The 15,135-nt window shown below is 47.1% G+C and overlaps 1 protein-coding gene across 2 annotated transcripts in view; it reads left to right on the plus strand.

Annotated features, from left to right (window-relative positions):
* The first annotated feature begins 129 nt into the window (after window positions 1-129).
* The window catches only part of prkd3 (protein kinase D3), a 38,873-nt gene continuing 23,867 nt past the window's right edge, over window positions 130-15,135 (plus strand). For both annotated transcript variants that reach the window (XM_056589969.1, XM_056589970.1), the window contains exons 1-2: window positions 130-495; window positions 795-1,467. In XM_056589969.1, coding sequence (XP_056445944.1) covers window positions 1,174-1,467 — 294 coding nt within the window. In that variant the 5' untranslated portion in view covers window positions 130-495; window positions 795-1,173. The remainder of the gene's footprint in view (window positions 496-794; window positions 1,468-15,135) is intronic.

The raw sequence follows: 15,135 nt of genomic DNA on the forward strand, positions 1-15,135 counted from the left end.
GTAGCTTCTACCGAGTTCTGAGTACCGTACCATAAGTTCAAATAACGGAAAAGGAAGGGGCATGCGCATTGATCCCATGTCCGTCAGAGGCGCCATAGCTGTTCAGAGACTGTAGTTCACAAATTCCTATCCACATACAGAAACCCTGCTATGAGAAGGTAATAAAAACTCCAAGCCCCAGGGACTATATCGGCTCATTTTCTCGTGAAACGGGGGGAGTAGAGTCACAGCTGGAGCGATAATAAGATGCGCATGAATTTACTATCTGGCAATAGCGGCATAAAGATAAGAGAAACTTTCATAAAGCGGACGTTTCAGTAGGTTATTGCGCGTATTCACAGACAAACTAGATTCGTAACAGTGAACGGCGCTTAACTAGTGCGGCTTACAAAAGTTGATTGAACTTTACGCTCGGCGTTCCACAGTTGATGGAGTTGCTAAGTTTCTGTGCTTCACTTACAATGGATAGGAAAGCAGCCTTTGCTCATTGTGAAGGTAACGTATCGTTCGCAATTGTATAGCTATTGATTCAAGATCCATAGGCTTTAAGTAAATATGCATTTAAAGAGTAAAAGCATATGCCAACTAGCAGTATTCGCTGATTGTATAACTTGTTTTGCTGGCATTCTGGGTCTTGGTTATGTTCTGCCAGCAATCCAGTCGCAAGTGGGAGGGGTCCAGATGTTCAGAAGCCAGATGTTGGAGTTTTCTTTTGCCTCTTTTCTATCAAAATGTTTAACATTTATTTTGGAAACTTGCAATAACCTCATTGCAACAACTCTGTTTCTGTTTAGTGGCAGGTTTCCTGTGGTCGGAGTGGTTTACTGACTTCAGCAAGGAGAAGAAAGGTCTGTGGTCATGAAGTTTTCAAGCTCAGTTGCTGAAGTCTGGGAATCGGTGAGAACTATCCCATTCACCTGCGTGCATTAAGGTGGGCGGTCAAGCATTTGCAAGAGAACTCCATCATTACTTCATGCGAAAACACCCCAAACAATGTCAGTTTAGACACACAGGGCTCCTACCAGTTTCCTTTCCTTTGGAATGAGGAGAGTACACAGAAGCGGCGGTGCTTAGGGGAGCACAAGCCCAGAACTCAGAAACACAAAACAACCCTCTTTTGTTTCAATTATTTTGTTGCACCCACCGGCCCCCGTCGGAGGAGGAAAAACCCCAATGTCTACCTCCTCCCCCGCGTCCTTACCTCGAGCCTACGTCCACTCGCTCCATCCGCACCACCCGTCCTCGCCGCCCACCCCGTCTCCGTCGCCCAGCCCGCCGGGGCCACTCTACAGCCGGCTCTCCAACGGCAGCCACAGCGCCTCCAGCCCCACCAACTCCCGGGGCTCTTTCCATGGCGTCTCCTTCCTGCTCCAGATCGGACTCACCAGGGAGACGGTCAGCCTGGAGGTGGGGGACGTGTCGCTGTCCGCCGTCAAGGACCTGGTGTGCTCCATCGTCGACCAGAAGGTACCTTGAGCAGTGGTTCGGGAGGCAGATGTTTGTGTGGTCGCTGTGTAGAGTCTCGGGGAGGTAGGCAGAGGCATTTTGAAGGTGTTAATGGTGATAGGGGTAATGCTGTTTTAAGTGTGTTTTTATTTGTGTAGCATCATAACTGCCCTGACCTCTGACACTGCACGACTTTCAACCAATTTTGTTATTTCGTGCTATCTCACTTGGGGGCCGATGGCATGGAAATCGAAACAGTGTCCAACAAGAAATATTTGTTCTCGCGTGTGCGTGTCTTACATGTTCTTATATCATCTCTGTTGGCTACAAGGGTAGCATTTCCACTGTTATTTATCTGTTTTCAAAGCTCAGGCAGTTGGACTGAAGACAGTAGTGTCCTTCCAAACTTCTGCACACACACACACACACCCATAAACACACACGCACACACACGCAAACACACACATGCATGCCTGCGCCCCACAAATACGCAAGCTTGTGCCCGCAAACACATAAACACGATCACAAACGCAGACACACACCAAAGTATTTTTCTTCTATTTGTGTGTCACATACGTGTGCCCTGCCTTTGTTTTGAGAGGCAGACATCTGGGTCTCGTGCCCACCGATTCAGACACCACAGAAGCATGCACAACGGCAGCGAGCCTGCTGCTCCAGTTACCGTGCGCAGCCTAGAAGCGCCAGTTGTTTACACTGTGGTGTGCTGGAGCTGGACCCATGATGGGAGCAGACACACACCAGCGGACACACACACACACACACACACACACACACACACACACACACACACACACACACACACACACACACACACACACAGGGAGCTTTTAACGCACAAACACATACAACACACACACACCAGCACACCCAGACCTACTCAGCGGTTTGTGCTCTGCCGTACTCATCCCTGATGTAATCTCGGGCTTGTTTTCCATGACAATGCAAGCCCTGTTGTAATGGCACTGGATTAATGGCCCCTAGCATATGGAAAGGCTTTGAACTCGGAGCACAGGCTGTATCAATCAAGTGTGACTGCCAAGTATCATTTGGTGGAGAGCGGGAGTCTGAACTGCACCCAGCAGTCTCTAATGTGCTCCTTCGTGTACGCTTGACGTGAAGACTCTTTGGGGGGAAGGTCGTGAACATGGGATCTGTGTGTGTGTGTGTGGGTGTGTGTGTTTCAGGAGTTAATATTGACATACTTTAAGTAGAAAGTCCTGGATTCCCTCTACCCATCTTCACAAGCAAGGAGGGATGACAGGATGAGGATGCTTGAAAATGCTTATGGTGGTACACTCTTCGCTGCCCTTTCATGGTCTAATGGTTTTGTCCACATAAAGCTTCTATCCTGATCCAAACAGGCCGGGTAGGAAATAGAAAGGATGTTGATGGAGGTGCATTTTGTCCTTTGATGACAACGTTTCATTGGGGCTAGTCAATCTTGAATGAGATAAGCTTTTCTCGATTTTTTTAAACACTATGTATTCCTGTGTGAGTGTAAACATTTTTCTTGTTGCAATGCAAGAGGAACCAATATAAAAACCAACTTAACTTGAAGTTCAAAGCGGTCTGTGCCTATCAGGTGATAATGAAAAGCAGTTACTTACTATGCTGTAGACTTACAGTATTCTACATGGTAGATACAATTACATACACTGTAAATGTGTCTACACTGTAGATACAGTTATATGCACTAAAATATTGTGATACATTTGAATAACAACAAAATTCAATTTTGAAGGTGTATTTTGTGATTTGTTTCTTGTTGACTTATCCTCTCATGATCAAACCAACTTTCCAATACTATATTGTGATTTTGTTTTCACATAGTACACAGAAACGCATTTCTCACACTGAGCTCGTCTGTGGTGGAATCAGATTAACGTTTCCTGTTTCATATTTTAGTGAAATTACGCCTTTTGTGTGTTCGGCCCACTTTCGTGCCATTTCATCACCTTGCAATCATAATAATGATGATTAGAGATTGATGATGAAAACTCTAATCACTCGAGAGATTAAACATGGCACTCTCATCATCCACTAAAACCTCAAATATCGCCTATTGAACTATCAGTTAAACTGAACGTTGTTCACAAAGGCTTTGCAGCAACCGGCCAAGGATAGCGAGCAGGCCGTCCCATCTGCCCTTGTGTCATTTGGTTCCATGTTGGCCCAAGTTGACATTCCTGAGGAGCCGGGTAATGTTGTTGTTCTTTATGAGATCTGCTGATTCTCACTAGCTCGTTCCGAGTGGCCCCGCGGTGCAGAACATCTCATCACCGCTCATGTTTGAATGGGACCCGTAATGTATTGGCGTGGTCGCAAGAATGTGTTTCCAGAATCTGTTTCGGCGGCATGAATTTTGTTTTACAGGAAAGGAGTGGGACTTGGAAATATGGTGCTTTGAAGAGTCTTTGTATTTAAGAGAGTCACCAGTGTGTGGCTTCCATGTTGTATGTCGCATTATGTGTTTGTTATCGCCAGTGAAATAATGTCTGGGCTATTCTGTTGGGTATGTGTATAAGAGTGTTGTGCTTATTGTACAGCACAACCCTGGGGAACCAACAGTCAAGTAGTATCTGCATTTCAAATTGTGACCCCACAGCCACACACGTAACACATATACAATCCCATTCATGTCATTTTTACTATCTCATACATTTCCTCTACTTTCTATCCTCACCAAAGCTTATGTTGTGCAGGGCCTTAGAGAGAGAGTTATCTTGAGGATCTGCCCATATGGCTTTGATATCAATGGAAAATATGACTGTGAGCCTTCAGCACAATCTGGCTCACTCCGGCCTATGTTTTGATTCAGAAATATGCATGACAACAGTATGTTTAAAAACACAAAGTCCATCTAGGCAAACTTCTCCATCTGAAGGTCTGTAACTTGCACTCATCTAGGGACTGATATCGGGGAGTAACTTGAATGGACTCCCCTGTCATGCCTGCATTTCCTCAGCTCAGAGATGGTTAAGTTCACTAAGTGACTCACCGTTTGCTCATGTTGCACAGGCGCTTTCTTGTGTTTGTGTCTGTCTACCACAAGGCCTTTTGCTGAGTCAGCCATAGTGGCGTATTGTATTCAGCTGTACACGTGACACAGAGTCAGTAGGTAAACTACAAGAAATGGGCTCCACCTACTTGATGTTATTACAATTGCTATAGCTAATAGTTGTCTTCTTGGAGATGCCTTCTGACCCTTTTCCCCCTGTATGCTTCTTATAATTTGGGCTGATTTAAGAATGTGATTGGGATTATTATGTCCAAATTGGGTATGTTTATTCTCTTATTCAGCCATTTCACCAGTTGGCCTATCTGGTCATACATCTGGTAAAAATTGGAACCTTCTACCTTCTCATTTAGAGAGGCTTGTTAGAGCCACATAAACGTATAATGTGGGCCTTGGAAGCGTGCCATTATTCTATAGCAGATGTACTTTAGTTACGCTAGGGTGGCGCTACAATATACAGATGCTCGCATGCGGTCTCTTAAACTGTACATAACCTTTCGACGCTTTGCGATTGACATTTCATCTCTTGGCTGAACCCCTCAGTTTTGAATCTGCCTCATTGTTTGACGTGGAGACATGCAGTGCGTTTATAATGGCTGCGCATTGTATAGATTTTCTCCGGCTCATTCCTCTTCCTGCTAACGACGCGACCGCATGAGTTGGCCCGCGTCCAAGGCGTAGAATAACATTCTGTGCTCCGAGCTGATGGGAGCTAGGACTTGACCACTCGCTTGTGGTTTGGAGTACTTTCACCAATTTTAAGCAGCAACGCCGCTTAGATGGGGCAACATGATCGGGGCCCTGATAGATTTAGGCTCAGTCACTCAGAGTGTCACCACTTGGCACAAGGATGTCCATCCAGAGCCAGACTCCTTGGGGACTGTGGGAAAGGAGCAGCGGAGCCAGCCATCGGGACACAGGGGCCCACCCAGGGGGGCAGCATTAGGGCGAGATCTGGCCCAGCGATGGCCTGCGGATGGCCCCATACGTCGCCGCCTGGCATCAGTCTAGCTGGAGCACAGGCAGGCTCTGTTCCTCCAGTGGGGAGCCCCACTGCTGTGTCTGGTTTCTGGGTCTGATGAATGGTTCGAGATAAACAGCCATAGATTCTACTTGTTGAACGTTTCCTGTTTTGTGTCGCACAAGTTCTCCCGTGCAGCCAGCGAGAAAGCAGTGACGGGACAAAAGTTCACGACTCTCCGAGACCGGCTCCCAGCTAGCCTGCCAGTCGGGCTCAGATAGAGAGGCAACCAGCCCGCCAGCATTCCTCCTCAGACAGGCATTTTTACAGGGTGATGCGACCAATGGCAAGACCGGGTGGGAACAGACTGAGATGAAATTAAGATATTTTTAACGATAAACATTTGTCATTGTGATACTGAACATCTGCCAAATCCTAAAGGATGCTGTCATGACAATAGGATGCTCGACATCGTCTCGCTTCCTATGTGTTTATGGCAGCGTCACCATCGCATTGTAGTGTGATTTCCTGGTAGCTGTTATGAGCAGGATAACAATGCCATTTGGTTGTGACGGTTGGAAAACCTCACAATCCTGCAAGTGTTGGAATGCTAAACGGAAAGTTTACAAAATGTACATCGGCCTTTGAGTTAACACCCGCTCGCGTTGTCAGGAGGGAAGATGAAGCTCCAGGAGGAAAGACATTTTAAGCCGTTCTGGCATAAGCAATGGAAAGAAAACATTAAACTTTTGCCTCCAAACGTATTTTGCATGACCATTTTTATGCAGGCCCCACTGTCCCAGTATTCCTGCATTTTCGATGCAGCTGGAAATACTGGACTGTGTAAGATGGCTGTTGCGGCCGCAGATTTTTCCTACTGGTTTTGTTAGTGCAGGAACTGCCGGTCTCTAGTTGAGGGCTGTACAGCTGGCTCTGTAATTAGACAGACAAAGGCCTTTTTGAAACTGAAACGCTCCACACTGCAAACTTGGACAACATGAAACAGGCGAGCATTGTGAAAACAAAAAAAGATTTGGATTGTTTTAAGCACCTGAGCGATATCCACCAGGGCATAATGCAGCAAACCACTTGGCATAATGTTTGCTCAGCATTCCTGTATTGAGATTACTCCGATTTATCTGTAATTAGGACGTATCAGGTTGTTCTAGTGCGATGGCGTTTTTTTCTAAAGAATAATCCGCCTTGAATCTCATGATCTTTACGCATAAGGTTTACACGGTGGGGTGAACTATACATAAATGGAAGAAACTAAAGACGTAAAATTGAGGGAGAACAAGTCTCATTCACCACAAGTGAAATGTAGAGGACATAAATCACCATCTCTCAACCCCCCCTCTCTCCCTCTGGACGGTATATACCCAACATCTGCGTGATCCTATGGCGCTGGCAGCGATATATCATCCCAGAGGGCCCCAGCAGCCTAGGGCCCAATGTGTGAGATACAAGGGGCCAGTTTTTCCTGGAAAGTACATTACATACAGTTAAAAAAAAAATCCCTGTTCTGCTCTGAGACAAAGTAGTCCAGTCATATCGTCTTTTCAGCTTGCTAGCTTACCGTAAGTTCTTTCTCTTTTTAAGTGATGAACAAATTGTACCAAACGAAAAATGTGAAAGGATTGATACAAAAAGGGCCTCAAACAAACGCGACTTGACAGGGAATATCAGTAAGTATCATGCCTCTGAGCGAGCGAGAGAGAGAGAGGGAGCGAGTGCGATTGTGAGGCCAAGAGAGAGAGAGAGAGAGCTAAGTGAGCTAAGTAATTTCTACCATCTGCAGTCCACATTTCAAAGCCTCGTTCTCCTTCAAATGTGGAACGGCAAGGCGGAACACAGGGCCCAGCCACAGGAGTAAGAGAGAATGATAGAGCGAAGGAGCGTGGCCCTTGCCATGGAAAGAAGCACAAAGGAGCAAAGGAGCTACGGCTATATTGGCAGTTGTTTGGCACCGACCCTTGCCGTGTGCAAATCTCGCTGTGAGTTTTGTGCAATCTTCCCTTATAGAATGATTGCTAGATATGACGAGTCGATCAGTCCAATCTCTACTATTGCCCGTTGAATCGTGTTTGATTATATTGGAGTGGAGAGCCACCAGTAGTTCAAAGCCATTTGATAAATGGAGCAGCCCCGTCTGAGTCCTTACCAAAGCCTCCCATGTGAGTGGGTGATTAAGGAGTAATTCCTGAGCGATCACAATAACACCCATTCATAAATGTGTCACAACGCTGTGAAATGTTTGACCAAGAGAGGATGTGTTGTTTCCCATTCATTTACACATTAATGGCCCCTACTTCCTTTCCTACCTAAACAGGAATTCCACCTTTGCTCGAGGACTACGTCAGCGCACTTGAAGGATCTCAGCTGTGACAGATGCTGATGAGGAACTCTTTTTTTTTTTACCGACTTGGCTCAGCCATACTTATTTAATGTATGGTTTCTGCTTGATTTGTATGTGGATGTAGAATTCCAGTTAAAATCTGGATTGTGAAAAATATGTTTGCATCTCAACAACAAAACAAGAAGTAAAAAAACAAATAAACTAAATATATAAAATGCATCAATTTGCTTACCAAACAAAGGGAATCATTATAGCAGACCTAAAGTATGAAATATAAATTAATATCTTTAAACTCAAGTAAGGCTGTTATGGCCGGGGTCTGATCGATCCTCATGGTAAAAGGGTTTTAGGGTCCTTTCTTTGGTCGTGTTTTTCTTTGCACTCTTTTGCTTTTCCTGTCTGTGGGCTTGGTGAGTGATCTGCCACACTGATAGCCAGGAGTCGGAGGAAGTGCACAAAAAACCATTGATATGGTTTTGGGAAACAAACTCGAGTTATAATTGAGGCGGGGGGGAGGGGGGCGCCGCGGGGTCCTTTTGAAAGGGTTTCAAATTGGCAGTTTAATAATACCACAGGCTTAATGATAACCTCACTCTGTTCCGTTAGTGCTGCTTGCCCATTTCCGAGCCGCAAGGGGCACCATCCAGCATGACCCCACTTTGTCGCCATGCCCCGGACTCTGCCATACACTCCGTGAAGTGAGTTCCCCTCCTTCGACCTTCCCTGCTCTCACATTCCCTCCACCCCTTCTCGCCAATCTTCCGTGGTCAGAGGAGCAGGAGGAGCCCAGAGCCCAGTTCAGACCGTTCGAATGCCTGCTCTGGCCAATGCATTTACCATTAATGCTTCACCCTGAAATCATCAAGTCAAAGAAGTGGCTGCAGCATAGCAGTATGGGTTGCATTTCAACTTTAATGCCAATTAATTCAAACAAAGGATGCAATGTTCACCGATGATGTGTTTTACGAGGTGGTCGTTAAGTCAAAGCGTGTACTCCCTCCAACAAGGCCTTTTGCCACGTGTTGCATCTGAAATTATGAAATTTGATGTAAAAAGCTCATCGCTGTAAACCAATGACCCTTCACCAGCACCAGCAAGCCCTGTGCTGCCCCTGGCCCCGTCTATAGAGCTGTAGCAGCAGCAGCAGCCTCAGAGCCATTTCCTCCCCGCCTTATGAACTCCTGTCCTGCCGGAACAGAGAAAGTGCACTCCCTATTAACCTCCCACTAGTATGAATTCCCAACCCCCCACCCGCTTTTATGTGCTAATTATTTCAGGGTGGGGGTAGTGGGGGCGGTGGTAGTGAGGTCACAGCGGTGGCGGCGGTCCCCAAGGGTGCTCCAGGCCCCTGGTGGGAGATGGGAGAACACATGTTGCAGTAAGGCCCTCGAGGTGGAGAGCTATCCCTCCCCACAACCCCACTCGGCTGTTACTCATCAGCTGTGTGCAAGTGTCTGGCAGTGTGTCAGCTCGCACTGCTGTCTTCCTGAGAGAGGCCTTAGATCCTGTAACTCAGCCTTCCTCTCTTCCTCTTCTTCCTCCTCCTCCGCCTCCTCCTCCTCCTCCTCCTCCTCCTCCTCCTCCTCCTCCTCCTCCTCCTCCTCTCCTCCCCTCCGCCTGTCTGGGCCCGGAAGAGCCTGCTATCCATGAGTCATACACACGCACAGACATACGCACACAGCAGAACACATTGCACACCTCTTCATTGCAGAAAGGTACCTGACCAGTGGTTGTTAAGCTTTTGGTATGCAAGCAAACTAACACACACACACGTATGTGACTGCGCACGCACACACACACACACACACACACACACACACACACACACACACACACACACACACACACACACACACACACACACACACACACACACACACACACACACACACACACACACACACACTCAAGCGCACTTACTCGTTCACGAATGCACAAAGAGAGCCAGACAGACAGACAGTACACACAAAAGGGAGATGATTTGTGGAGAATGGGGCCATTACTGAAGGCTGCTTTGGCTTCATCGTCTCCGAGCACCGTTAGCAGGACAACGTGGCTATCAACCAGAAGTGACCTCATCTCCATTATCTTCACATCGCTGCGTATTGCCAAGTGACCACAGAAGTATAGATCTTCTGCAGTAAAACAAACCAAAGGGTCTGGAGAAATAATTGTGGATTTCTTTCTTTCCGAAGGGGGGGTCAGGGGGATTGGAAGCGGAGCTCTGACTAAATCCAGGAAGTGGGCTCAGGTTAGTGTTTGGCAGACAACCCATCTGCTATTGCGATTTGCTAGAAACTCTGCAAGCCGTCGACGTAGCTGCGCAAGTATGTCCTGACTTCTGAGACGCCGGCCGTCTCTGACAGGTGTACTAGTCTGGCCGCGTGACGGCACCGGCCAGGCCTGCAGTATGGACCGGAGCCCGGTCTAGTGAGCCGTGGCGGTTAGCGTTCGAGATCCCACCTCGTCTGGGAACGCCGACCAGCCCCGAGTCTGCACGGTGGAGAGGTCACACACGGTGACTTAATTCACACGGTGGCTTCACTTACACACGTGCCTGCCGCTTCTCACCGTAGGACACCAGCAGCATTATTATTGCTAACATGTGAGTTCCTGGCTCGGTTACAGGCCTCTGCTTTCCTCCTCTCCCTCTCGCCTCGCCACTGGCCCAGCGCGGGACCCGGGCCTGCGCCACAGTGTTCACACTCCTCTGTGAGATAGGCGAGACGGACGGAGGAGGTGGGGATTAGAACAGCAACCTGAGAGGTGAACAAGCGGTACGCTGCCCTGTTGCAAGACACCTCGCCCCTGGCTAGACATAGACAATTGGTCTGGGGCAGTTTCAAGGACAATTAGTTAGTAACATATTACACTATCGTGAATATAAGGCTATTATAATAATCATATTAGTCACCTAAACAAAATGGTCAAATATACATTTAGCATACACTTTTATCCAAAGCCACTTCTAACAATTCATGCACCGACTATATCCAAGGCCACTTACAAGGAGTCATACTTGTAAGTCAATTTGGACTATTGTCCAAATTGACATGAACCATCCAAGGCGACAGCCTAACCTCATCTACCTGGGGAGCCGGGGTTCAAACTAGCAACCTTGCGCTTACAAGTCACTCCGCTCTCCCCCCTGAGCTAAGCTGACCCTGCTAACCAACCGTACGTTACAGTCTTACTCACCCTACTGCCTACTATCTTGTCTGCAGTCAAAGCAAACGTCGATCTCTATGTGTGGATGTGGGTCTGTGTGTTCGTGTGCAGTCAGAGTTATTAGGAATAAGGGAGAGAGGCTGGGGCGGTTTCTGTCCAGGTGCAGCCTGAACAGCTGGGTCCTCGGTGTCTTGTGAAAGATAGATAAGCGCTCGTGCGATCCAGAGGGAGGAGGCTCATCCTACCTATGCAGTGCCAGGGAGGAAATTGTTATTGTGATGAGTTTGAAGCCAGGTCAGGGATTGTTTATTTCTATATGTATTCCATGCAGCTCTATGTACAGCAGGTAGGAACGTACCCTCCGTCTTACAAGGCATACAGTCTGAAATGGAAATGCAGCTAGAAGCCAATCCTTCTCACTTGTTCTCGGGAAGTGCACCCCTTGCATTCTGTGAGTATACAGTAGCTGTTACACAGTACGTTTGAATGAATGCATACAGGAATTAATTCTAAATGACGCAAACTCCTGTCACATGGTAGGATACGGGTTCCTCAGGCTTATCTGAATGAGGAGGGGACCACTCCTCCTCTTCTCCCCTTTCCCTCACATAGCTTTCTCTTTCGCTCTCTCTCAGCGGCTCTCTTGGCCCGGTCACCATGGGCTCGCCGGCCATAGCTGTGTATGTCTCGCTCCCTCTCACAGTGGACGAAGGCGGTTGTTGCGTCAAAACACCCAGAAGATGCGATTATAAATGTCTGTACATTAGGGATGTTTATACGCGTTTATTTATACGTGGGGATGAGACGTGAATGTAAAGGAGGACTGGTGTTGGGTAGGTACTGCAGGGCTCACAGGATCTCTCGCTCTCTCTGTCTCGCGCTTCGCCTCCAGCTGTAGCTGTATGTTTTTCTTGGCTCGCGCCTGAAAACGGAGGAGCAAATAGTTTTCTGCCCTGGCGTGCTGTAAGACGGAGCCTGGCCCACGGGGGCCCCGCGGGGCCCCAGTTTCCACCCCACTGCCGGCAGGGCGGAAGGAAAGCCACATGCTTTGTTGGCTGGCTGACTATAGCTGGTCACCGGTTGGTTCGATCTACGCTGTGTTGGGCCTGTGATGAGGACGCAAGTCAATCTCAGTCTGTCCCTAATGGGAAACAATGTTAGGGTTCATGTTCACTCTAGTTTGCGGGCGCGGCCTGCAAACTTGGTAGTACCTGAACATTCAGCCTGCTTTGCTGTGTGCTATCATATGATTGTCGTTATGCTGCAAAGGGCGGATTGGCTTACTGGATCAACAATGATTTGCTCAACGCTTTTGTGTTGTGGTAAAAAGTTGTTCATTTTTTGTTTTTGTTGGGGTGATCGATGCTCGCTAAGCTAGAAAATCAACTACTTTGTGTATGAAATTGATATGACACAACAGAGAAAACTTTTTAAACATTTTATTTGTTTTCAAAATTTCCACAAAAAAAAGAGCTCTAAGTGTAAACGAAGACTGTGGAAAAACCAAATGTTTTGGCTCTCCGTAATCCCTGAATTTGGTAGTTAGCATCTCAGCTTGTGTTTCTTCAACTCAAGCCGTGTGGAAAAACTTCTGCTTCATATTGTATTAATAATATGTAATGAAAACAAATACAATTCCAGTGTTGACTTAACTAAATGAACACAGTTTTTCACGCAGTGTTTGATGTGACTTGGAAGAAACTAATTGCGCCGCTTTCCTTTGTGAAAGGTTCGTGTGAGCGCATAATTGGATTTTCCGATGCATGCGTTGGGAGTAGGAAACGCAGTACACTTCCCTCTGATGTGGGCACTGAAATGCACCTCACAGTCAAACAATGGTTTTGTGGTGGTTTGGACATCAAACGCCACTTTGCTATTTGTTTAGCACTCTCCGTGGCGTGCTGGCACCCAGTGGCTTCATGACTTCACTGTTCTGCTACATCACATGATGAGTCATGGCAGCACCGTCGGTGAGGCTCAGCCAGTAGATAGTATCAGGCTGGAACACGCAGGCCCCATTTGTCTGTGAGACATGCGTACGTGTATGGCTCTACAAGCCTCATTGTATTCTTTCTCCTTTTGGTTCTTCTTTCTACATTGTGTTCTTGCTTTGTAAGAAATGGACACACACCAGTGTCATGTCCAAAACCTTTTTTGCATGGATAAATAACATTGCTTTTCTCATACTTTTTTTTATGCTGAACTTTTCTTCGCTGTCCAAAAATATAAAAACAGCTCTGTGGCTGACTTGATGTGTACTCGACAGCAATATATTGTATATTGCATTTAAAGTTGGATATTTCATTTAAGCAATGATGTAGAGGCCGTTCATGAGCAGGCAACAATGAAAAAATTCCTAATGTATCAAAGGAGAAATATGTTTGTGAGGGCTGCAAGTGGCAGGAAACCAGAGAATGTGCTCTAGGGAAGCTTTAAAGAAACCCAAGGGGGACCAGAATGCTGCGGCTCTTGTTCACATGGACAAAAGAGCAGTTCGTTCTATCTCTTGGCACCGATAAAAAATCGCATGCATATCGATCAATGGCTTCATTTATCTGCTGGATAAAAGCATCTTGTCTGGAGAGCTGGTCTTGTGATGGCCGTCCGCTCCTACCCTTTGGCTGGCTGGCTGACGATGCTATGGCCCCCGCGGCTAGCCTACCGCGGCTGTTACCTTGAATCAAATTGACCCACTTTTTCCAAATGGTGGTCAGTGATTGATGATTGTTTTGGTTCATTAGTCTGTATGAACGAGTGATGTTTTTAGTGGGGACCGTAGCGCTGATGTAGCATCTGTAGACGTTTGGCCTCGTATGTCCTTTCAGACTGTCTGCTGGTATGTGCACACATACACAACAATGGATCTACTACATTGAAGGAATTTAGCAGCAATTTTACCCAAAGCGACTAACAACCATTCACACAAGGCACAGTAAATCATACAAGTATTACAGAAAATCATATACAGCGGGGTCTACCCTGCGAGGCGACAGCCAGCCCGTCGGGAGCAGTCAGGGTTAGGTGCCTTGCTCGTGGATACCTCAACAATCAGCTAGGATTAGCCAGGGATCGAACTGGCAACCTTCCGATTGAAAGTGAACCCTCTCCACCTCCTGAGCTAAGTTGACCTGACTTGCACAAACACACACATGTTCACACATGCTCAATAAATGTTGAGTCACATTGCTTTGCATGAGTGAGTAATGTAGCATTAAAGCGCTGTTTTCATCTGTATAAGGCCCTTCATTGTGTGACTGAGTGCTGGAAGCTATCGGTTTCGTGTTGTGCTGGATGGAGCAGAATGTTTAGAACGAGCACACGCTCAGCCCACTGAACGTGAAGGATAAAGTCATATTGCTACATAGATGTCCATCAGTGATTAATGACTCCGGGAATTCCACAATTTATCTTGCTGCCGTACAGTTTTCCAGTTCAGCGGATGATAGCAAATTCACACGGCAAAACAACTTGATTCCTCAGAGCGGGGGTGGGGGGGGGGGGGCCTGCACGCCCGCTTATTAAAACCAGATCTTTCTTTCTAGGTTTTCAGGCAGCAAAGGTTTTGGTTCGTAATGGAAAGAAGAAAAGAAAAAAAATGGTCCAAACATCCATATTTCAAAACTGTCAGACTCTTTGCCCCCCCCCCCCCCCCCCCCCCTCACCCCTTCCTTTACCCAATGCTCTGCTAGCCCTTGTGTTGCACGTCCTCGCGCTCTCTCTCTTTTCTTATAACAGGATTTAGCATATCAATGGCAGATTAGTTCGTTTAACAAAAGCTTACTCCTGCAAAGCCCCTTTCCACTTGTCTTTCCAGGCTGACTTGTGGACCTCACACACAGCTTCCCCGCGCCGCGTCCCTCTGTATGAAAGCGAGAATGTGTGTCTGAGTGAGTGTTGATCCGATGTGTGTGTGTTTGCAAGTGTTGATCCGCCGTGTGTGTGTGTGTGTGTGTGTGTGTGTGTGTGTGTGTGTGTGTGTGTGTGTGTGTGTGTGTGTGTGTGCGAGTGCAATGCGAGTGTGTGTGTGGTCGCCCCAGCTCGGCTGAATGGATGCTTGCGGATGGGGGCCCCTGTGTTTGACGAAGACAAAAGACGTGCTTAGTCACTATGGGCTGCGGGAAATGTATGCAACCATGGCATGTGGACACCAGCTCTTCCGTGTGTTAT

The sequence above is a fragment of the Gadus chalcogrammus genome, chromosome 5 (assembly GCF_026213295.1).
Source record: "Gadus chalcogrammus isolate NIFS_2021 chromosome 5, NIFS_Gcha_1.0, whole genome shotgun sequence".
NCBI classification, from domain to species: domain Eukaryota; kingdom Metazoa; phylum Chordata; class Actinopteri; order Gadiformes; family Gadidae; genus Gadus; species Gadus chalcogrammus.